A 26,343-nucleotide genomic window follows, 5' to 3' on the forward strand; every position below is an offset into this window, starting at 1 on the left:
GCTTCTTCTATAATCTGGCACACTGACTACTAGCAATATATATACTTTAACCAGGCTGTTTCACTAAGAACATATTCTTTTTATCCAGGCTACTTGACTATAAATACAGTCTTATTTAACTCAGCAGGGTGACTAAGACTTCATTCTATCCTGCATCGATGCAGCTCTAAACAAGCCCCTGTTGGCCAGCTCTGAGGCAACTGGGATTGAATGCATTTGCATTTAAGGGTAAATATTTCTTACTTCTTTGACAGAGACATGAGTCTTTCAAAGAACAAGAGGCAGAAAACCGACAGGGAGAGACAATGAGAAAGCGATAGATGCAGTGTCAGTGAGGGTGTGCCCTGAGTCATCATCTTCAGTGAGCCTGTCAGAGAGTTAATGCCAGATCTCAGTCCAGCAAAAGCCTGGGAAACCCAGGGGTCCATGACAATAAGAGGAAGACCCACAAACCAGGCCATGAGACGTGAGTGTGTATGTGTGTGAGTGTGCCTCACTGTCACAGACAATAACGTCACATGTTGTTAAAATGCAGGCTGCCACGACGTTCTCACGCATACAGAGCTAAAGGGTCAGATTGTCAGATCAGTAAGATTTGCCTACACTTTTCCTGATATTTCAAATTCTCCACGATTGGAAGCATCTTGTTTGTTCATAAGATCATGTGTGTGTGTGTGTGTGAGGCAATCCAGGTCTATCAGTTAAAATATATCAGACCTGGCCATTAGCAATCCTCAGGATAATTTGACTTTGTTACCCTATTCTGGCATCGGATGCCTCCAAGGTCACAGGACTGGATGCAGTGCATCTCATGTTACACATGGCAAGTCTGATACAGTGGCGGGATGTGCCTCGTTGTGGTAATTATCATATCACCTTTCAACCAGCAGCTATATGGAGCTCTGATAATGTGGTATTAATGGGAAATGCATATAAGGGGAGCAATCAATGGACAAATGACCCTTAACAAGGCACCAGACACTTGGCAGTAAATGCTGACATTTATATAAAGCTAACGGTGATAGTACAAGCAGACACGACACAAAAATGACTATCATTGTTGTATGTCTTCAGTTGACATCATTAACTGGCACTTCTCCTATGTGGTTCGCTTTTGTATGCTCTAATTGTGTATTTCAGTGATAAATTATTGGAAAAGAAGCTAGTTTGTGCAGCAGAAAAAGTATAAAAAGTCTACATTTTTCTGAATGCACAGATTCATAAACTACATCCTCTATATTTCTAAACTACATCACCACATCTGCAAATTCATACACTGAGGGATGAAGTCACAAAGACTGGACTGCACCGCTGATAGCACCATAAATTGCACATTAATTGCAACCACTATCTGCCTGTCTCAAGGTCCATTTCACAAATGATATTAGGTGACTGTCCTTTGGGAAAAACAAAACAAAACAAAACAAAAAAAACAAAAAAAACAAAAAAAAAACCACACGTTTGTACAGCAGCTGATTATGAGCTATAATTACATTTTAAAATTAAGCAACCTCTTGTGACATTGTGCCATCCTTCATGTCATCAAGCATAGCAGGAATTGTTTGACCTGGCAATCTGTATCTGTAGATAACTTTGGTCTCAGTTAAATCAAAAAGTGATATTCTCTCCAAAATATCCACTCTCTGCTCCACGCCTGGCATGATAATGCCTTCGTCTGGCTATAAATACTGCTGCCATAATCAGTGGAAACTCTGTGTATGGCATTCCTTATAAATGCTTCAATTACCACCAAATCTGAAGAGGCTAATAATTTCACTGTTGCACTGTTTTCATTGTTTTTTCCTTGTGAGGCTCATTTACATAGAAAAGCCTCAATTTTGCGCCAAATGTTCGCATATTCTCTAATTTAAATATGTGCAAATAGTGAAAGGGCATTGTGACGCTATGTGCTTGGTAGCACAGTTAGAGGTGGGTGCTTTGTAAATCACACAGTTCTTTTATTATTTGCACAGGTTGAATGGCTGCAAAAGCCACGCAATCCTTTTCTGGACTCGCCCCTTAGACTGAGGCTGGACAATAAAAAACACAGTATATGCATACTGAAGTATAGAAAGCACAAATAACATTAACATTGATGTATCCTTAAATTGGATTTACCTGACTGATGCTTTATGATCACTGTTTGACTTGTGCCATGTGATCTCTTCTCTTTGCAGGAAAAAGGCTAATTTGAGCGTATGGATTGCAAATCTGGGTGTATGATTTACAAATTGGAGGATTCACATTTTCAGGGCACAGTTGACTAATCCAAGGGCACAAATTTGTAATTCAAGGGCATGGTTTATGAATGTGTGCATACAGATTTGTAAACCGAAAGTAGAGATTTGCACAGGGATTTGGTTTATCTAGCATGTGATCCTTCATAAAATCCTTTTTTCTCCCCAAAAACACCCAGCTGGCCAGTCAGCTAGCCATCTATTATCATTGTACCATCCATCTATCTGAATCCATCATCACCCCTCCATCCATTCATCATACATCCATCAATCCCATCCATCAATCCATCCTCTCCTCTGTGTTTATCTCCCTCCGGTCCCGCATTCCTCCTCCTCTCCATCTGTCAGCCAGGCGTTCTCCATCTTCTCAGTACTGGATTATTTGACTGTACAGTAGTCTCAACATCAGTTAACCAGCCAGCCTGTTTTCACTCTCTCCTAATTTCTCCATTCTGTCACTTCTCGACTTCATCCATCACAACACACCCCACACCCTGCGTGACAGTCATCTTAAAATATCACCGCTAAAAGTCTACTTCAATTTAATGGATCATAAGGCTAGAGTGTGAATATTTAGTGTGTGCGGCTGCCGCCTGTAGATTTAATCCGGTGCTGCATAATTGATGGAGAGACATTGGCAAACTCACAGATCATTAAATGTGATAGTAGATTTGCCAAACACTTTTCAGAATGGTTTATGCTCAATGTCCTGTTAGGGCTATATATTTTGCAGAGAGACAGCTTCTGAAATCTAGGGAGATGACGCTGATGCAGAACTGTCACTCTGCCTTTTACTTTGTTCACCAAAAGAACAAAACTAACTATTTAAGTAAGACTTTTAATTTCTGCAAGTCCCATGTGCAAAAATAAGTCACAGCTCACTCACACCGTGCCCTGGTTTTCTGCAGGTCGCAATATTTAAGACATTGTAAGACCTTTAAAATGTCAGTTATAATGGAATTAAAGATTGATTTTGCCACAAAATAGAGAAATAAAACAAAAAGTGATAAAATTGGGAGAAAAGGTAGAGGGCTCAAATAACATAAGGTCGTGCCTGCATGGTTGGTCTCTCATCAGAAACGGTACACTGAGGAAAAGACATTTTTATATCTGTCCCACTGTATTGCAGATGTAACAGGTGTAACTGCTTAAAATCACATTCACAAGTTTTTAAGGGTATGCAAACAACCTGTGGGCCCTGAAAAACTGTTTTAACCCAAGATTCAACATATTAAAGTCCATCCACATCAAAGTCACAGTCGGGAACTGTGACTTACAGTTTCAAGATGTCAGATACTGATAAATTATAGCCATAAACCCAACTATTCCCATGGGCTTATTAAATTTGTCACAGTGAGAAGGTTAATAAACTTTACAATGTCTGGTACTGACAATAGGAAAACTGTTTCTTTCTAGACATATTTTCCTTGCAAAACATCAGAAATCTAATGTTAATTTGACTAACATCAGTTACAAAATCCAACAAGTTACTTTACTGCCAAAAGTGTGTGTGCATGCACATATGTGTGTGTATTTGTGTTTGTTCTCAGAGCCAGCTGGGCCTACTGCTCTGCTTACTCCCCAGTGATTAGTGGGAGCCAAGTAATTGAAGACAAATTAAAGTATTAGTCTCAAATTTGTGGTAGTAAGCCAAAGACCACAAAGGATGTCTGCTTTTGCCACACCCTCCTGATCTGCCCTGCATCCTGTATTCATTAGTTCACCACACAAACGATGACTGAACACAACATTCTCATCAAACCTTATTATTGTGGCATTAAGTGTCTTCAGAACCTGGTGCTAGTTCGGTGCTGGTGCTAGAGCTAGTGCTTAACTGGTTCCAACAAAGAACCGGTTTGCTTTTCCATAGACCAAGAGCAAAGTGGAACCAAGTCAGACCCACGTCATTACGTCAGCATAAAACGTGATCACGTGACTGTATGTGTGGGTGTGGGTGTGCGAGACGCTCGCTCGGAATCACAATAACCAACATGGATGACCTCACCATAGCGATGCAAGTGCTGCTTGTGTCTTTATAAGCCTATTTTGCGATCCAGAGGCGAAAAACGCAATTATTGCTGGCTACCCATTGTATTCGTGGTCAGACGAACGACGGTTACGTTTGAGGAGAGAGGTAATTATTATAGCGTTTGCTGTTCCTGTTTGGGTCTGTAACCCCGCCCACCAATGACGTGGTGGGTCGCGTGATCAGTTCTTTCTATGGCCCCTGTTTAGCCGAGCTCGAAGTTGGTGCTTGCCTGGAACCAGTGTGGAACCGGTTCGGAACCGGTTTTGCCGGTGCTTGGGCAGTGGAAAAACAAAACAAACAAACTGGCTCTGAACCAGCCCTGGAACCTCTTTGGTGGAAAAGGGCCTATGAGAGTTTAGGGTTAGGGTTAGAAAAGAAACTACACAGAATAATAAACCTGAACTTAGAACTTGAACTGTGCTCCAGCTATCTCTTTTGTCGACTGAGACACTCTGTTTCCCTTTATCCCCTGGGATAAATGAACTGTGAACTGAACTGTCACCATCACCATCACCATCACCACCACAAAAATCATCACATTAATAACAATCATTGCCAAAAGCAGTCATAGAGGCCATACAGCTCGTAAACAAACCAAAAAAGACACGTGGACTGTTAAAGGCTGTTTTTATACAAGAGACAGATCTGTTTTTAAAGATATGTCTTGTTCGAGATAGTTCCTCTAACACTGTGACCCCTGTGGCCCCTGGTTCCACCATTCTTGACAGAGGATCATGAGATCAGGAGTCTGCTAAAATGACAGAACTGCAGGAAAGCTGCGTGTCCTGATCTTACAGCAAGTGCAACATATTCCACTCTCTCTCTCTTAGAGACACAAATTAAAGCAAAGCAGCTTGGTTACTGGAAGCAACTTAGAGCTTAACAAATATAGCTTTCCTGTGCAATAAAATAATCTAATCATATAAAATACAAATTAGAGTAAAAGCTAAATGTGCACAATACACCAAGTTAGAACAATAAATTATATATACTGAGGCAACAAAAAAGGGATTTCCAACAGAAGCTGTTGTTTTTGAGACAGCTCAAGAAGATGAAGGTATCTAAGGCACGGCTGTTTGTTTTTTAACAAGGTAGTGACAGCAGCATCAAAAATCACTGGCCCCTCTCCCCCCCATGCCTTCAGGGAAAAAGTTACGATGCATCAAGAGCAGAACGATTCGTTTCTAAGTAGCACCTATCCTGAGGCACTGAGAGGTCTTAACTTCTTAAGATCAATCCAGGCTATGAGCTCGAGTTGGTTTTAATGCATTGTCACTTTGTGTTTTTCTTTTAGCTGAATGCTGTCTGCAGGTTTATTTATTTTATTGTATTTTTTATCACTATGATGTTGTGCACTTGTATTTTATTGTTGCAGCTTGCCTACCCGAGCACACATCAGGACAAACTCCAACCACTATTTCATTGAAAAAGTAACTGAATGAATCGTCACTGTCATCATTATTGCTGCCTTCTTCCATCCTCCTCTCAACCATAGCCACTGAACCCCACAGATCCTGTCCTCTCCACGAGCCACCTACCTGGATCTTGATGGGCCAGCTGAAGTTGGAGACGTACACGAAGAAGGTGATGTTATGGTGGAGTCGGAAGTTGAACTTTTCGCAGGAGAAGCTGTCGCGGTGCTCCTTGATGTTGTTTCTTGCAATGATGGGCATCTCCTCACCTGAGATGGTGCCAGCTGCACAGGAGAGAGAGATAGAAATAGATTGGATTGAAGAGAAGAGAAGAGAAGAGAAGAGAAGAGAAGAGAAGAGAAGAGAAGAGAAGAGAAGAGAAGAGAAGAGAAGAGATGAGAGCACCACTGCAGTCTACCCTTAGAAAACTATTTTTGTCCATCTCACTCTCCCTCATTGGCTTCTATCAGTAAAATATTTAACATTCACTGTGTAAATTAGAAAGCATCACAGTGCTGTTAGGGTTTTTTTTTTTTTTTTTACTTTGATAGAGATGGCTAATGACTCCTATAGACTTCAAGTCTGTACGCTAAGCTAACAGGAAATGCTACACATAGGAACCAAACCATTAAAGCACGCACCGTACAGAGGTGAAAATGCTATCAAACATCTTGCATCAGTCTGGATATCTCTGAAAAAAGGGTATTTTGCCCAAAACATTGGTGTATTCCTTTAAAATGTGCTTTGCAGTGATTAGGATCTGATCAGTGTTTAAACTCTCCTTCACATCTGTAGGAAGGGACTACTATATCTCATAGGTAAAAAGGAAACCATGCCATTTGAGTTCTGTTTTATAGAGTCATTTTCCATTAACTGCCAATCTAATTTTGCATGATTGATGTGTTTTAGTTCTACAACCAACGGTCCAATAGTTCCACCTACAACATTTCATAATACCTTTAGCACAATACCAGCTGCATCCCTTGTAAACTTAGCAAATTTAGCGATTCTTTCTTGTTTATATACCTAATAAGCACTTTCTCGCTAACAATGCTGTGCTTCTTATGGAAAATAATTTCCAATAAAGAGTTTCATTGGGAACTATTTCCTGCCAAAGAACATTGGCAAACTGAATCTATGAATCTAAGCGAGTTGACAGAGTTGAATCCAAGGCAACGGGACTATCTGTAGATTCTTGGCTTCTCATTCAAGAAGCTTCTTCTTCTTCTTCTTCTTCTTCTTCTTCTTCTTCTTCTTCTTCTTCTTCTTCATCTTCTTCTTCTTCTTCTCCTTCTTCTTCTTCTCCCCTTACTCCAGGAGTGAATGACAATGAATGACAAACAATGTAAGATGACCATAACAACCGTTGTTCACTCCACTTACACTTAAAACAGTCATCACAACAGGAGCCAAAAACCTGGATAATGTCCCCACTCTGGTTAAATACCCGGGACTCACCAACAGTCTGTCAGAACTGAAGAAGGTTCTTGGATGAGAAGTGAAATGTCTTTGAGAAACTGTAAACAAAAGTCCTCATTTCAACTCTATGTGGATAACCATGACCTGGATGACTGAGAACTTCCACAGACATCTGAAGACAGCACAAACTAGAGGTGGATAGATATAGGTAGCTGGTGTTCCTCAGCAGGAAATAGTTCCCAACAAACCTTTTAATCCTGAAGTCTGTGTTATATTCCAGATATCTGTGTCATTGTTTCTGGGAAGAGGTGTTGCTGTTGAGGGGAGACGACGACCGACTGGAAACCTCACCGAATCACACAGAATCTACCTGGATGGATAGACTGCACTAGGGCAAAGTGGGACAATATGTATTTTTTGTGTTGTGGATGAACTTTATCCTTTAAGTTGATGTAAGCCAGTGCAGCAAATTGTTTGCCAGTTCAAAATTTTGCAGCTGCAAGACAAAGCAACATAGATGCTATCAGAGCTTCTCACACTGCCTCAACCGATCAAAACTGAGCAACCAATCAGTCATGTCTCTCGTGAAGACCATTATAGATATCTTTTTACAAATGATGTGGCACGGATCTGGTCAGTAAAATAGTCAACACACAATTCAATATATCAAGACAGCAGGTACATTAACGTTAAGTGTATTCATGGCTCTTCACAGTATTTCCAATCATAGTTGTAAGTTTTTTAGTGCTGAAGTGGTTTGAATTCAGGATCCTTCCAAGCATTATCAGCACTTCTGTATTAATGGACTAGTTTTTTTAGTCAGTTTGAATAAAATATCACCACCTCCTGCTTTATCAGGGCCATAAAACACTCTGTAATAGCCCCCACACAATCATGCACAAGTACATACACACACACACACACGCACATGCACGCGCGCGCGCACACACACACACACACACACACACACTCAAGTCCCAAACTGAAAAGGCTCTGAGCCCCAAGACACTGCAAGTGTGAAAGCGAAATGCTTTTATCTTAATTGAAATCAGGAAAAAAAAAGTTTTTTTAAAATGCCCTAATGCCAGAATTTAAAATAGCTTCCAATGTGTTTTGTCAAGAGGGGGAATCCCCTGGAGTCAAGAAGCAAGTGAATCTGACCATTTTACTTAAGGACACTTGGCCACAAATGAAAGCTACTTAGTGTGTCTTTGGAGGCAGCCAGCTAAATGACACAGCCTGCACACAGCGCAATGAGAGATACACACTGCATCAAATTATTTCTCGGTATGTTGAACATACTAGATCACTTTTTATGGAGTAAATGATATAATTAAATACCCTATAATTAACTTGCCCTTGACTGAATACTTACTAGTCAGACATTTAGGCTGGGTTATATTCTAAGCAGAATGAAACCATCCCAAAAGAAGGTGCCCAGTATTTTTGTACGGCAACTTATATCTTATCATATACATTATATCATATCATACATCCCACTAATTCAGTTAAGGTCTAAATAAGGGTGCCGTGATCTAGAAGTGATGTGGTTATTGTTAGTATTACGATTACTTTATTATTCTCAGACATTTGCATAATCCTTGAGGCATCATAGAAAAAAAGTGTATTTTTAAGATGAAATCTTTTAATTGAAGATTTTAAGTTTTGTATAATTAGGAGAAAAAAAGTACACTATTTCACATTAGGCACATTACACTACTACGAGGCCATTGTGAGAGGCCCAAAATGTTGTCTTCTAATAAATAATTGCCTATCACGTGGAAGGGTGTACAGGGTCACTTTTTTCTCCTACTGAAGTTTATTCAAACCAGCATGTATCCTGATGAGCATGTACCAGCTCCAGAAATAAATAAATCAATAAATAAATAAATAATTGACATGCCCTCTACCTGTGGAGCTTAAGGACCAGGTGATGTTCAAGTTGAAGTTGTTGGAGGCGTTAATGGACATGTCGAGGTTCTTATTGGCCTGCAAAAGCAAGAGACATGTGCAAAGGCTGGTCACATGAACACGAGAACTTGTGCATTATTTTATAGCAGAGGATGAACTGATTTTTGACCCAGATATAAGTGGAACACAATAGGAGGGCAAACGATTCAGCTTTCCGCACTTTCTACAGAGAGAAAGAAGAGCAGGTCAGATAAAATTCAAGCCTTGCGATGAAGACCTTTTTGCTTTCCATCACTGTCTAACAGTCGATGCCAAACTGTCACTCAACACTAACAAATGTTGTACAAGTCTACTTTTTAAATTATGATTGACACAACTCTTCAGCTCGGTGCCTTGAGATAATGAGATTTTGAAGTTGCACACTGAAAAATCTAATTGAAAAATTAAATCAGATTAGGTTTGTTGTGCAAGGGCTTCATGTTTACACGTTACATGGATCAGACTTCTGAAATAATGTGATGAGAAAAGAAAAGTCCTCTCTGTGTGCCTGTGTAGACATGTACATGGACCTCGGTATCTGCAGTATGTGTGTGCGTGTGTGTGTGTGTGTGTGTGTGTGTGTGTGTGTGTGTGTGTGTTACCTGTTCAGGTGTAGCCATGAAATTGATGGCGGTGTAGTAGTGGTCATCCTCCTGAAGTAGACTGAAGGTAAACTGGTAATCTATCAGTAGGTTGTCTAGATAACAGAAAGAGAGACAGACAGATGAAAAGACAACATACCCAGAGCGATTCAAATCACAAACGCTCACAGTTGACCAGCAGAGCACATTTCTCAGTTGTTTGCACCAAAAGTTTCTGAGACTTAAGTCTACTTTGTGATGACTTGTTTGACTAATAAGAAAGCTCATAGTGGGCTTGTTTTCATTTTGCTTTGGTGGATTTTGCCCGCCTTTGATGGCGCTCATTTTCCCTTCAAGAATGCCACTCCGAATGAAGTCCCCATTCTCTTTCATTCTATTGACGTCACTATCAAACACAGACAGATTTATACAAGTAAAAATGTGGGAGATGTTGACTGCGAGTCGATATTCAATTAGATGAATACGGCTACAGTGGTGGAGATTTGGTCGAAGATCTCAATCAGTCACAAAAAAAGTGTGTACACGTACACACACACACACACACACACACAAATACAGGCACACAGGGAGGAGGCCTGCTTCTTACACAAGCATATGGGCCAATCAATAGAACATGAGTGAGTGTCTAAATAATCATGTTCTGCCAGAGATTTAATCATTTTTGAGAGTGTCTCCCACTGAGTGTCTGGGAGCGGCTTTTTGTCAGCTAGACAATGGGCAACGTATGGAGAAAATCACAGGCATTCAACATCTGGACAGACAGCGGGAGCCACACTGGGTCACCTTGTCTGACTGCCTGTTGTGGGGAGGGGGGGCACTGGGGAACAGAGGAGAGAGAGTGGGAGAGGGAGGGCAGCAGTGGGTTGAGGGGTGCATTTGTCTGTGGAGGGAGAGGAATGATCTTTTCAGTTAATCAGCGTGACTGCTGACTGCTAGCCCTTCAGGGTAAGCTGTGTGTGTGTGTGTGTGTGTGTGTGTGTGTGTGTGTGTGTGTGTGTGTGCGTGTGTGTGTGTGTGTGTGCGTGCGTGCATGCGTGCGTGCTTGGAGCTGTTTAATACCTTAATACCAGGGCAGCTCAGGTACAAAAAAAAAAAAAGAAAAGTCAGGCAGACAGGAAGTCAAATGCTTCTCTTTTTTGTTGTGTTGTCTGATATGTAGATAAGGAATTCTGTTATCACTAACACCCACTATCAACACTTTTCATTTAACTTAAGAACCGGAGGCTAATTATTCCTTATATTAACAATGAAGATTGATGTTTCCCCTCTTAGTCATGGCCTACATATCCACATATACAAGGCAAACTAGGCAATTCCGAAATGTAATAGGTTACAGATTACTAGTTACCCTGTTAAAAATGTAATGAGTAATGTAACTATCTTAATTATTTAATGAAACTGATGTAATTTATTGCATACGATTTCTTTTTGAGTACTTTTCAAATAAAAGTTTCAACTGGACAAAAATAAGTGTTTAAAGCAGGCAGTGTAAACCTCACAACAGTACTAAACACTGAGGGCTCTAGTTTCGCAGACCTGGCGAGGCGCGGGCGCAGCGCAGCTGCGCTGTGCCAACTGGGTGTGTCCAAGTGGATTTTGCAAGTTTGGCACGCCGTGCGCCTTGGCGCAACTACTGCGCCGTTCCTCCTACCGGCGCAAGGGAGGAGAGAAGGCGTGGAGTGGGTTTGACACAGCCAATTCACTTTAAACCAATCAAATGAGCCCCTGTCCTCGCCTTTAAAATGCGCTGCGCGAAGGCGTAGTGATAGTCTACACATTTGACATGGACGAAGAGAGCAACCGCATCACACACACAGTGAGGCCAGTCTTGGCTGCTGCAATGTTGCTGGAGCTACCTGCCATCCATCTATCCACCCATCCATCTAACCACCCATCCATCCATCCATGCATCTATCCTTAAATTCGTCTTCCTGAGTCCCCTGTCTTTCCATTACCTACCTGCCTCGCATCTCTTTTTTTCCAGCTCTGTCACCGTCTGTTAAAGTTATTGATTTTTACAAGCAAATATAAATTTTACTGTGAAGCCCCCATTTTTAATGAATGTTTTTACCTCAAAGGATAATCCTCGCCATATTCATATAAATAGCCTACATGTTTGTTTTGCAACTTTCGTCTCCATCACTTACTGATGCAACGACACACTAGAGATTAAAACAAAATCCGGTTCATGAAAGCTTTTACATTCGCTATTCTAAACGCCCAGCGATGCATTTTACATTTTCTATATGTGTGGAATCAGGGTTTCCCTTAGAAAAAAAAATGGCACCGGACAACTTGACCGGCAGGTTTTCAATTTACCGGACAAATGTTTGAAATTCCGGTCAAATATTATCTGAATTTACTGAGCTTAAAATTATATGCAGGCTATATAAGAATGATATCAAGGCATGTCAATTTATAGCGTAATCTTTTTATTGAAAAGCAGGCTGTATCAAATAAAATTAGTGCCGTCAATTGACTCACGTGCGTAACGTCTAAAATAAATAAATAAATATTGCACAAGCCTGTGCTCTTTTAACATGAACATTGCATACAATTGCAACTACAATTTGCAAACAAAAAAACGGGCTCATATCATTTTAATAACGCGGCGTGCTGCCAACTTGAAATCAGATAGATGCAATAAAAACTTAATTCAGCAGCTGAATTAAAATCAAAAGTCTCAAGTGTCTCTCCGCAACTTGCAATGCACATCAGTCTTGTGACCTTGTTCTCCCCCAGGCGACTTCGCTGTGCTGTTTTGATCCGGTTCTGCAGAAAAAAACCCTCTCTCTCCCTCTGGTACACCGGAGACAGGGATCACGCAGGCTATTTTTTTTTTTTTAATTATAAATAAAATTATGTGGAAATTGACTGTTTTGTGAATATTTTCACCGGTTCGGTGATTACCGGATAACGAAAACCCAGAGTGGAATATTTAAATATATATGGAAGAAAAACTGTGTAGTTAACAGGGGCAGCGCCAGACACCATGACTGGAAAAAGACATCACTGTATGGGACACATTGTTTGACTGACAGGTGATCAGGTTGGGTTTCCATTACGCTGCCAAACGGTGCCAATCTCCTTTGATCTGACATCAGATGTGACGGGACAGTCGATATGGAGATACGTTTATGTGCTGACTGAGATAGTAGCATTGAATAGTGGTTTCTGTGGGTATTTATTGCATTGTTAATGTGCCTGACATTCTGGAAACCTGCCTGTGAGGTTTTGGTGACGTGTGCGCACTGCCCGCCTGTCAGCCAAACTTCCACTGCGCCAGCCACGCTGCGCCTTGCACCGAAAGTAGACATGGTTTCAGGAGGCGAGCTTTTGGCGCACCTCGGCGAAGCCTTTTGGCACGAAACTGTCACTGCGACATTCCTGCACAGCGAAAAGATGCAAAGCCAAAGAATGAATGTTATATATACATATATATACACTCCTGATCAAAATCTTAAGACCAGTTGAGAAATTGCAAGAATTTACATTTTGCACTGTTGAATCTTAAGAAGGTTCTAAGTAGAGCTTCAAAATGCAAAAATAAGAAATGGGAGTGAGACAAAAAAAAAATTGAGTAAGTACTGCAAATAACCATTAAACTGAAATAGGCTGTTAATCAGCTGATCAAAAGTTTAACACCACTGCCTTTAAAAGCCCAAATCTTGGCAAAAATGTGGATTCAGTGACATTTTCTGTCAGGTATCCACACTGTCATGACCTCCTGATGGCAAAGGCAAAAAAGCTTTTTCTCTTTGAACGCGGTCGGATTGTTGAGCTGCATAAGCAAGGCCCAACAACGAGGCCCTCACAGCGTGCCATTGCTGCTGAGGTTGGACGCAGTAATACTGTCATTTTAAACTTCTTAAAAGATCCTGAGGGTTATGGAACAAAAAAGTCAAGTGGTAGACCCCAAAAAATTTCACCGGCCCTGAGCTGGAGGATCCAATTGGCTGTCCGTCAAGACACGGGACGATCCTCGGTCCAAATTAAGGTGCCAACTACAGTCCCATAACCATCAGACGGCATCTGCGAGAGAAGGGTTTTAAGAACAAAAAAACGTCTTCAACGGCCTCGTCTCCTTCAACGGCACAAAATTGCCCGTTTGGAGTTTGCACGAGAGCACCAAACATGGGACACTGAAAAGTGGAAGAAATTTTTATTCTCTGATGAGAAAAAATGTAACCTTGACAGTCCTGATGGCTTCCAACGTTACTGGCATGACAAGGAGATCCCACCTGAGATGTTTTCTACACGGCACAGTCGAGGGGGCGGCATCATGATCTGGGGGGCTTTTTCCTTCAATGGAACAATGGAGCTTCAGGTTGTGCAGAGGTGTCAAACGGCAGCTGGCTATGTGGAGATGTTGCAGGGGGCATCCCTCATGACTGAAGGCCATCGTCTGTGTGGTCATGACTGGGTTTTTCAACAGGACAACGCTACAGTTCACAATGCCCGCCTGACCAAGGACGTCTTCCAGAGAAATAATGTCACTCTGTTGAACCATCCTGCATGTTCCCCTGATCTAAATCCAACTGAGAACATTTGGGGTTGGATGGCAAGGGAAGTTTACAGAAATGGACACCAGTTCCAGACAGTGGATGCCCTCCGTGAAGCCATCTTCAGAGTAGTGTATATATACAGTACAGGCCAAGTTTGGACACACCTTCTCATTCAATGCGTTTTCTTTATTTTCATGACTATTTACATTGTAGATTCTCACTGAAGGAATCAAAACTATGAATGAACACATGTGGAGTTATGTACTTAACAAAAAAGTGTGAAATAACTGAAAACATGTTTTATATTCTAGTTTCTTCAAATAGCCACCCTTTGCTCTGATTACTGCTTTGCACACTCTTGGCATTCTCTCGATGAGCTTCAAGAGGTAGTCACCTGAAATGGTTTTCCAACAGTCTTGAAGGAGTTCCCAGAGGTGTTTAGCACTTGTTGGCCCCTTTGCCTTCACTCTGCGGTCCAGCTCACCCCAAACCATCTGGATTGGGTTCAGGTCCGGTGACTGTGGAGGCCAGGTCATCTGCCGCGGCACTCCATCACTCTCCTTCTTGGTCAAATAGCCCTTACACAGCCTGGAGGTGTGTTTGGGCTCATTGTCCTGTTGAAAAATAAATGATGGTCCAACTAAACGCAAACCGGATGGGATGGCATGTCGCTGCAGGATGCTGTGGTAGCCATGCTGGTTCAGTGTGCCTTCAATTTTGAATAAATCCCCAACAGTGTCACCAGCAAAACACCCCCACACCATCACACCTCCTCCTCCATGCTTCACAGTGGGAACCAGGCATGTGGAATCCATCCGTTCACCTTTTCTGCGTCTCACAAAGACACGGTGGTTGGAACCAAAGATCTCAAATTTGGACTCATCAGACCAAAGCACAGATTTCCACTGGTCTAATGTCCATTCCTTGTGTTTCTTGGCCCAAACAAATCTCTTCTGCTTGTTGCCTCTCCTTAACAGTGGTTTCGTAGCAGCTATTTGACCATGAAGGCCTGATTCGCGCAGTCTCCTCTTAACAGTTGTTCTAGAGATGGGTCTGCTGCTAGAACTCTGTGTGGCATTTATCTGCTCTCTGATCTGAGCTGCTGTTAACTTGCCATTTCTGAGGCTGGTGACTCGGATGAACTTGTCCTCAGAAGCAGAGGTGACTCTTGGTCTTCCTTTCCTGGGTCGGTCCTCATGTGTGCCAGTTTCGTTGTAGCGCTTGATGGTTTTTGCGAGTCCACTTGGGTACACATTTAAAGTTTTTGCAATTTTCCAGACTGACTGACCTTCATTTCTTAAAGTAATGATGGCCACTCGTTTTTCATTAGTTAGCTGATTGGTTCCTGTCATAATATGAATTTTAACAGTTGTCCAATAGGGCTGTCGGCTGTGTAGTAACCTGACTTCTGCACAACACAACTGATGGTCCCAACCCCATTGATAAAGCAAGAAATTCCACTAATTAACCCTGATAAGGCACACCTGTGAAAATCATTTCAGGTGACTACCTCTTGAAGCTCAACGAGAGAATGCCAAGAGTGTGCAAAGCAGTAATCAGAGCAAAGGGTGGCTATTTTGAAGAAACTAGAATATAAAACATGTTTTCAGTTATTTCACCTTTTTTTGTTAAGTACATAACTCCACATGTGTTCATTCATAGTTTTGATTCCTTCAGTTAGAATCTACAATGTAAATAGTCATGAAAATAAAGAAAACGCATTGAATGAGAAGGTGTGTCCAAACTTTTGGCCTGTACTGTATATATATATATATATGTGTGTGTGTGTGTGTGTGTGTGTGTGTGTGTGTGTGTGTGTGTGTGTCTGTGTGTATGTGTATATATATGCAAAACTGTTCAGGAACGTGATTGCCGAGTAAGCGATAACCGACAGTAATTGGGCAACTGATAATAATTCAAGTAGCAGGTTTTCACTTTGTGAGATCTCGAGGCTACACAGCCTGTAAGCACAATAAATAGCTGAGGAATGTGTCAGACTGCTCCTGCAGCTGCCCCCAGCACTCACGAGTGCTCAGAATCAACCAATACCAATAGAAGATGTTTGTGATGTGCTGCTGTGAGTAGCAAAAGATGACAGTCAAACTGGCGGTTGTGGAGCTAAAACTAGAGGTGAGGCAAGAGAAACGGCAGCTAAGACGAAAACCTACATATTCATGTGCTCCGTCAGAACGTGGTATGACATTTTAAATGAGATAAGTATTACCAGCAAAACACTACAGAAAGCAAATCTTAATGTAACTCATGCAGTGGCACAGCTGGATGTGACAAAATGATTCCTCCTAGACCATCACAAAGACAGAAAAGGATTTAGAAACAAAGGCCAGCTTTCCTCCACAATGTTCAGTGCAACCACGAAAGACGAAAAGTAAGTTTCTCTAAGAGGGAGATGTGATGGATGTGCCTGTGATGGATACACAACATGATTGTAAAGTGTTTGTCTTTAACAGAATACTGGACTGTGCCATCAATTCTGTGGAGGAGCCGTTTTCTCAACTCCAGGAGCACGGGGACATACTGGGGGTGTTGTATGACATTCCATCCATCAAGAAGAGGGACACGACGGCTGTTCTCAAAGAATGTGCAACACTGGGAAAAACCCTGACACACAGTGGCTCCAGAAATGTTTACTGCTCTCAGCAGATGTCTTGCTGCTCGAACTAAACCACTGGATGTACTCAGGTTCATTCTGTCACAACAGGATGCGATCAGTTTTTTCAAATGCATTCATAGCGTTAAGAGTGCTTTTCACCCTTCTCGTCTCAGTGGCTTCAGGAGAACACACCCTCTCAAAGTTGAAAGTGATAAAAAAAAAAAAAAAAAAAAATCTTCTGCAGTACAATGAAACAGGAAAGGCTTAATGGACTGTCTATAATCTCCATAGAGCATGAACTGGTCCAGAGAAATGAAAAAGAAGATGCAGGTAAAACCTTCGCTGCAATAAAGGCCCATCATGCACTTGTTAAAGTGTGCTGACAACATTCTGCACACTTTTTTTTATGTATGTGTGTGTGTGTGTGTCCGTGTATGAGGCAGTTGAGAAAGTGCTAGTATATATGAGGTAAAAATTGATTTATTTGGCAACTAGCTACATAGAGTCATGGCACTAGTATTAAGTAGGTTAATGGAGTTATTAGTCAATCTGTATATGGATCCACAAACTGCCCACATACTGCCTGATGTGTATTTAATGTGTGCTGACAGTTGGAGCACACTATTACTACACAAGCTTTAATTTATGTGCATGGGATATTAGGCCAATACTGAATCAATTCTAAATCATGAAATCATGAATGTATTTGTCACAGTTGACAACATCTCTTTAAAAGAGCAATATGCCTAAAATTGTAATTACTGATGTAATTTGGTGGATTATCTCATAATTTAACGACTTTTCCTTAATTTTGGATGAATCAGTCTATTGAATTTCCCCCAAAGTCACTAATTTGAACTGTATTATAATCCTTATCTACCATTATGGACTATTGAAGATATACACATTACATGGGTTCTTGCACCTGTCATGTTACCTAATGAGCAATATTCCCCATTATATCTAGGTCTACATCTCAACATATCTATACATACTTACGTTGTTTTTTCTTCAGACAATCCAGAAATACCTTTTTTGGTTTAGATTTGAGTCACTTCATGGATCCAGCAGTTAATTTACTCATATAAATATTAATTCACTCATTCATGCACTCACAATTTGTCCATCTGCTCCTTGTGGCCATAAGAGGTCTAATAATGTATTCAGATGACACACTGTACAATGACCATTCACTGAAATACTGCTGAGCCATTAAGGATATTTTTTGTCTCTGACACTATTTGCTCTTCATAAAGGTAGGCCTTTCTGTTGTGATTAAAATTAAAACTACTGTCGCAGTGTCCTTGAGCAAGCCACTTAACCCCATCTGTTCCCCTAGTTCAGGAGAGAGCTGATAGTCAGCAGGTTTTCATTTCAACCAAAAACTCCACCAGGTGATTTCATTAGGACCTCCTCCCTGCTTGAAAGTGAGGTCATCACCAAAATCACCTGGTGGAGTTTTTGGTTGGCCTTGCCCCCCTAATGAAGCTCCGTAACTTATCCTGAGTAAATAAACTGGATTTTTTTTTTTTTTACAGTGATGCAATCCATCCATCTATCTCCCATACCAGTTTATTCCTGTTTGAGGTCACAAGTTTGCTGGAGCACGTCCCAGTATGTATGGGGTGGAAGGCAGGGAAACACCCTGGACAGGTTGATAATCCATCACAGTGCAAACACACAGACAAACCCACCCACAGGCAATTTAACGTTATCAATTTACCAGACCTTTTGGACTGTGGGAGGAAACCCACACAAACACTGGAGAACATGTTTAGGCCACACAGAGAGGACCAGAGCTGAGCTTCAAACCCAGGACGTTCTTGCTGTGAGGCCACAGCGCTCACCACTAAGCCACCATGCAATAGCTGCAATCCTGTTAGAAATAATCTGTTCCTCCCTAAAGGTGAGCAGAAGCAGTGGTCAAACACATTGAAAGCGCTTTGGGAGAACTGTGAGGGAACTTTCTTGACAAAGATTGGAGACACAGAGATGTTTAGTATCACCTTCCTTTCAGCTGTGCAATCCTGGGGCGTCACCAAGACGAAAGCAAATTATGTTTGACAAACACTCCTGTTTTGTTCAGCCTTCATGGCAAGTTAGACCAAATAGCAGATATCATCAGATCAAAGACAGCATTTTTTCTTAAATCTCTCTCTCTCTCTCTCTCTCTCTCTCTCTCTCTCTCTTCCTCCCTCCCTCCCAGGCAGACATACACTGCTGCTGAGTTGTTTATCCCATAAGGGTCGTCAGTACAACTTCAGAGCGTTTCGGGTTTTTTTAGACTCTGTAAAGGGGACATGTGTGTGTGTGTGTGTGTGTGTGTGTGTGTGTGTGTGTGTGTGTGTGTGTGTGTGTATTGGTCCATATTTTTGTGCATGCATGTCTATTTGTACGTGCAAGTGTATGCACTTTAATGCATTTATGTATATGTGTTTGTTTTCTCCACAAGTGCATGTGTGTGTGGGTGGGTGTATGAATGTCTGCATCTTTGTATGTGTGTGTTTAGTGTGTGCAACAACTTCTCCATAGCACAAATAACAAATTGCATGAATTGTATCTATGTGTGTTCCAATATGTTTGATTTCATGGCTGTTAGGAATACACTATCAGCGTGGTTTAAAAGTTCATCTCACTTAATTACAAGTCTCATCCGAGAAATCTCCCAGCAATTTCACTTAGGCAATCACAATTACACGCATACGTGTGTGACTTCTCACTGAGGATGAATTGCACAAAGGTATCACAAAAGGTATTAACAATCCCCTAAAGAACTGAAATAGAAATAGTCCATGCCAATTTCTCAAGTTCACAGATGGGTGATCTTATTACCATAATATGTAAGTTGATTCAGTCTATATGAAGCAAACTGCTCTGAAGGGAATGAAAAGGCACAAGACAAACCTCTCACCTAGAAAATAATCTGATATTCCAGCAGTCTGCTTCGAATAAAACATCCCAAACAAGCATGAATACGCCTACAATGTCAGTTTGTCAGAATCCCTTGCTGAGGTTTCATTTAATGCTTGTTAACAAGTCATTATTTCCCATTTGCAACACCTGCCTGACAGAGTACAGGCCAGATAATACAGCACTGGGTTAGTGAGAAAATAAGTGTAGCACCAGGGGAATAAACTCAAGGATAACATGGTTTCAATATTGGACCTGACTGAGGGGTCAAGGTATCATGTGGAGATGTATAAATATGTTCAGGTGATCCTGGTTCAGTTCATCAGAATGACTTTCTTTTTTAACCAGATTATCTGTGGAGTGGCAAATCAGAGACGGAGAAATATATAACATTTTCTACACGGTCCATATAAACTTGCATTAGATTTTACTGGGAAAGTTCCAGGTCAGTATCCTGGACTTCCAATTTAAAGTCCCCATGAAATGATCTCACATAACTTCTACTTCCTGTAAGACTGAGTATCTTAAATAGTGACATCATCATGCACAAATGGGTGTAAATTAAAATTTCAACCAATAAAACTTTCACAAATCTTTTGACACCCTCTCTCATGCACCTATCCCTTCAAATACGATTGTGTTTCTCTACCAAAGTGATATCCTATTGGGATAGAGTAAGCACTTGGTCCGTCCGTCCTTACTCATGTATAATGTCCTACCCCAAACATCCCATTTCACTAGGAAATACATCAACTCAAGAAAGGAAGAATCTATTTCAGGGGTTTACTTGTGCTCTTCTGCTTTTTGAGTGAAAAAAAAAAACATGGATGCTTAGCAAGCTCATATTAACAGTGCGATTGTTTGAGTGTGTCATTGTGTTGTCTACCTTTATCTGTCCATATTATCAAAAAGATAATGTTATGGTAAAGTTATGCCTGCTAAAACACAATGTATTTTGCCTACTGACATTAATTGCAATCTAGTGATGTTAACTACAAATCAAACCCACTACAAAGATCACAGCACATTTTCACAACACATGAACTATGTACCTACTAAAATAAAGGTTTAAAAAGTCAAAATTGATGCAAAGAGAATTTCACTGTGTGTCCCACCCTGTTGATGAAACGGCCTGTGGGGACTTGACCACCTCAATCTTACCCAAGTTTTCAAGAAGGGTCTACCTGGGTCTATCTGCAGGCTGGTAGAAATCCTGCCCCCTGCCCTAAACTCAAGCTTAACCTCAGCAGCATGGGAGTGTCTTGTGATGATGTAAGTGGGTGTGTCTTGTACTGTTGTGGGTGTGCACTGATGTAGTCTGTGGGAGTATGTTTTGAACCCATCAGCAGGCTTCAGATTGGAGTTTCCAACTGGGAATTCCAATCTGATAGGCTGCTGTATTAGACATTTCTGAATAACATATTTTTTTCCAACTTCTAAATACAATTGAATGCTTGGTAACATGGCTGTTGCAGACTGGTCTCACGGCAGTTCATCATATAGTCACAAAAACTGAATTTATAGATTCTTGTCTATGGACACAAATTGTCCATTTTTTAAATTTTTTATATATTTTTTTGTTACAATCTGTATCACTTCCAAAGTAATGTACTTTGGGGGTCAGTATACAGAGTCACAAAGTCCGCAGTAGGAGAAAGGTGATGTAGTGGATGGGTCAATCAACACAACTTTCACCCAGACAACTTGGCCTTTGAGTCCAAGGCCAGACCTGTGTTTGTTTTCATAGACCGAGTTTACGGTTTTGGTGCCTAAACCTAACTTTTTCCCACCTGGATATATGTTTTTGTTGTTTAAAGCTACTAGAATTTAGTTAGTTTTAGCCACTTCCAGAAAAGGAAAATTCATGTTCAGAGACATAAATTTAATTTGTGTCCATGGACATGAATCTGTAGGTTAAATTTCGTGACTATTGAACAAACTTCCATGAGATGGAGTTGGCTGTTGAGTAGCATATTCAAATGAACCCACACATCGATATGATTAGACGTCCAGTAGGAATGTCTGCCAGCAAATACTGAGGAATCCTGAACTGAAGCCTGATCGGGGCCGAATGAAGGGTGTTGGGCCACGGACTGTTGTTGACTGCTTATCACTGCAGAGTGATTCATTAAGCTGTGGTTATCCGTCTCTAGATATTCTATCATTATACTACAAGCAAAAAGATATCATCACATCCAGTAGGAACTGCAGACTATGACAAATACACACACTTGTCAGCCTCTTGATTCTGTGTGTAAAACATGCCACAGCGTGTGTTTCCTGCCCCCTTGGGACATGGAGTCACACTGGTCACTCCTCCTTTGTCGAATCATCTGTCATTAATTGTCCTTTAATTGTGATTGTGTGCCTGTCAGTAAACATTGGCGCTCCTTTCATTCGGCATGACTGAGCTTGAACTGCAGGCCTGAGGGCAGCAAGCAGTGCTGACTGTGGACCGACTGGTGTTAGCTGGTAATTCAACTGACTGCTGGTCTTTCCAATGGAAGTGATGGGATGTACTTGGTGGCCACCACTAATTAGATGTCCCTTGCAGCTGACTATAATGAAATATGACAGCGGTTCATTAAAGAATTGCTGGAGTGATGTCAGCTCATAAATACTAGCCACTCAGCTCTGACTGGGGGCAAACTCATTAAGTACCAAAGCCGCTCTTCACCAATCGGCTGGTGGTTCGATATGACAGAGTCTTAACTGAACCAAAGCATTGCTCCCTCTACTTCCTCCCTGAGTAAACCAGGGAGCACTGATATCAATAGCTGAACACACAATTTCGCCAGTGTAGACTGATGAAAATGTCATAGAACTGGCGAATTTCAGACTACTACTTTACCTGGTGCTTTTTAACAAAGGGCAGAAAATTATTGCTTGCAGATATGACAAAATCAGAGTGCATATTAAGATAAGTCAGCTTCACACTTAACATTATAAATCATCTTGACTTTAGTTTAGTATTCTAGATCTTGATAGCTGGCTCTCATGTTGTTGCTTCTAAGATGCTCATTCTGATCAAAGAGCTGAGGTGAATTGTTGGGAGACTGAAGAAATGCAGTGGCCACAGTCCACAACAGAAAGAGAGAAGTACTGAACAGATTTATAGCCACTGTCTATAATGGTCCCTTTACATCAAAAAAAAAAAAAAAAAAAAAAATTGGTTGCAAAGGTTGGTTGTTCACCTTTGAGTGGCTCTTTGGATTAGATAATGGCTTTCAATCCACCTTTATTAAGTTCGAGGCTGGTGCTCAACCTCAACTCCTGGACCTTCTAACCCTTTAAGTGGTTTCTGTTGGGGCTCCTGACCTACAAAGCAGACAAGCACTCAACCACATGGCTGGCATGCTTCAGGCCTGTCGTACTTTGCACTGCAGCTGAAGAAATACTGACCAAGGTTACCTTTACTTTCGAGAAAAAATGTTGGCACATTATTTCAATTGTAATTATTTCCATTATAGTACAATATAGTTTTGGTATTGTGTTCTTTGTGCAACGTCCCAAAATGTTAGCTATCGAAACTGAATAGCTGAGTTACCATAATTTAATCACTCACTATTGTTTAATTCTATTAGTTATAAAATCCTTAAATTGAAATAAATGGTTTAGTTATTTTCAGCTGCACAGTTTATTATTATTATAATTAAAAATAACTCAGCAAAATCAATTAAGCAAAACATAATAGCAACCAGTAGCATGGAAAAGTAACATATATATACCAAAAATATGCTGGACTCTTGGCCTGCATATTGAAAACAGTGACTGTGTGCAAGTCTTCAGGGACTGCTTTGGACCATCTTGGACAGCACTGATCCCACCACAAGGGCTAACACTAAGCTGTCACACTACTGTCTCCTCATAGTCCAATTATGCTCTCTGCTGTCACCTGTCCGAAAACATTTCACCAACTGAATGTATCAAAGCTATCCACAGGCAGGGCAGGTGTCTAAAAACTTCTTTAAAGTGTCAGACTCTCCAGCAAGGATAGTACTGTCACCCATATATATATTGTATGAGATTTTCCCAGATAGAGATAAAGCATTTTTTCCATCAATAGCACCTCTGTGCCTTTCTCGCAGTGACGTCTGAAGGCCAATATTGACCTCGGCCATATCTCAACTGCAGCTGCTTTACTCAACATACAGGAAATGGATGGCTTTTAAATGTGCCATTTATATTACATAACTCTGTGTGAGCGTGCATGCGTGTGTAAGTGTGTGGGTGTGCTTGGTCTTTTTCAAACAGAGCTACTCCCCTTTTCCTAGACAGCAGAGAGATAATGTCACATTAATGGCAGAAGATAATGTAGTCAAATACATCAGAAACACAAACACCACTTCAGCTGTGGCCATAGTGATGTCTTTTAAAACCTATAAGGGGCCTTTAAAAGTGTCTTAGCATGTCTGTGTGTGTGCCTGACATTTGCTTTCTCTGTGCCCATGTATTTACCAGTGGGCACTAAAAGGGCATTGCATTGGTGCCACCTAGTGCTTTCACACCTCAGTTCTGATGCCAGCAGACATGGAGCACATAGTTTTCATTCATTTATAAGGATTTAAGAGCTGTTCTCTCTGTGCTTTGCCTGAAGTGGAATATCCCTCGATTCAGATGACATCACAGACAGTTTTTTATTTCCTGGCTTTAATGTCTATAAAATTGACTGAACTGAGTGGTGTACTCAAATGGCCAGCATTTGCTCAACTAGTTTTCAGATTCAATCATTGCCTTAAAGGAAACATAAGTGGCTTTGAATCCAGCAACACAAGAGAGGCCATGTTGCCATTTTCAACCACATACTTGAATAGAAGTTGTTGGACAGCATCAAAGGCATATTTGAAGTGACCGGTGTAGTTTGTATCCTGACTTGTCTGATTGCTCTAGCCTTTCTAGCCTCACTCATTGATGTCGTGATAGCCCCACTCAAACCAGAGGGCTATTGACATTGACAGGACTTGAACTTTATCTTAGAGTGCTATAATCTTAAAATTGATGTGGAGTCAGAGCATCTGTGTGTGTGTGGGAAGAGTGGCGAGCGGGTGCACGGGTTTGTGTGTGCCACAAAACATCTGTTTTGACAAAAGCATTCCTCCTTCGTTTGCCCTTTGAAAGGAAGCAATTTGTTGTAAATGAGCTAAGTCGATGTGATCCATGCCAGCATATGGAAACGGAAAAATAAAAGTCTGGACACACACACTGGCGCTCTCTCTCTCACTCTCTCTCTCTCTATTACGCTCTCACTCTCTCTCTCTCTCTCTCTCTCTCTCTCTCTCTCTCTCCTCTTCTATTTCTAACCATTCCATTGTATTCTTTTCCCCTTATTAAATAGATCAGGTCGGTGTATGGCAAAGTTTAATAAGTTTTTAATGCTAATTTATCCAAGGAATGTCAATGGAGCACACTTGCTCTTTGCTGGCAGCGTTCTGCATCACACTTCCACAGTTCACACCTGGGAGCTGCCCAGTGAAACCAACTGGGGCAGTTGTGGGTTAAGTGCTTTGCTTAAGGGTACCTTGACTGTGATTGAAGAAAGTGTGTGTGTGTGTGTGTGTGTGTTCATTTTTTCCACCCACATTTTCCACCAATTCAGGGATTCAAAGTGATGAACCCTTGATAACCAGCACACTTCTCTAAACTAGGCTACTTCCACTGCCCATGAAACTTTCCTTTTTATTTATTTAATATTACTTTCTTTTTTTTTTTTTTTTAGTGTGCAGAGCAACTAAACACACCATACCAATTATGTAACAAACACACAAACATATGGAGGGAAAGACTAAAGAACTTACCTGTTTTTATATTTTTGGTATACTTCACACCTCTTTTCTATTACTTTTACTGGACTTTTCAATTTGCAGCTGTTTTTATAATTCACATCCTGCATCTTGCACTTGTTTTGTACCACTGGGTTTTGCATGTACATGAATGGATGTATGTTTTGGTGGAGTGTGTATGGGAAACACTGTAGTAGGTATGAAAATGTTGAAATGGGAGCTATTGCTTTCAACCGAAGCCAGATTTCTTGTTTGTATTACATACTTGGCCGATAAAGCCTGATTCTGATGCTGATACAGCTGTGTGTGCATTGGTGTGTGTACACAGGAGTTGAGAGGGGAGTATGGCGAATAAATGTATGTGTGTGTGTGTGTGTATGTGTGTGTGTGTGTGTGTGTGTGTGTGTGTGTGTGTTTGTGTGTGTGTGTGTGTGTGTGTGTGTTTGAAGGCCACAGAGGTGAGTGAGACTCAGGTGTAGCGGCAGCGGGATACTTACAATAACATGTTCCTCGGAGAGGGTTACCTAGGTAACGGTTCTCTGAATCACATCTGGAACAACAGAGGGAGGGAGAGATGGGTAGAAAGAGAGAGGAAGAGAGAGAGAGAGAGAGAGAGGGAGAGAGAGAGAGGGGATGAGGGAGAGAGAGAGAGACAGAGAGAGAGAGAAAGAATAATGACATTAGCATTCAACAAGGTTTAACTTGTGCAAAGACAAATTTCTGTGTGTGTGTGTGTGTGTGTGTGTGTGTGTGTGTGTGTGTGTGTGTGTGTGTGTGTGTGTGTGTGTGTGCAGGTGCGTGCGTGCATGCGTGCGTGTATGTGTGTGTGTGTCCGGTGAGCCCCTGCTGCAGGTATTGTCCTCTCCTAGTCCTATGTGAGGTGATTTC

General features: G+C 41.2%; 1 protein-coding gene across 1 annotated transcript in view; it reads right to left on the reverse strand.

Annotated features, from left to right (window-relative positions):
- The window catches only part of atrnl1a (attractin-like 1a), a 311,529-nt gene that overhangs the window by 139,199 nt on the left and 145,987 nt on the right, over positions 1 to 26,343 (reverse strand). Inside the window, 4 exon segments of the mRNA XM_030071000.1 lie at positions 5,805 to 5,962; positions 9,008 to 9,086; positions 9,650 to 9,744; positions 25,953 to 26,005. Coding sequence (XP_029926860.1) covers positions 5,805 to 5,962; positions 9,008 to 9,086; positions 9,650 to 9,744; positions 25,953 to 26,005 — 385 coding nt within the window.

Source organism: Myripristis murdjan, chromosome 15 (assembly GCF_902150065.1).
Source record: "Myripristis murdjan chromosome 15, fMyrMur1.1, whole genome shotgun sequence".
In the NCBI taxonomy this organism is placed as follows: domain Eukaryota; kingdom Metazoa; phylum Chordata; class Actinopteri; order Holocentriformes; family Holocentridae; genus Myripristis; species Myripristis murdjan.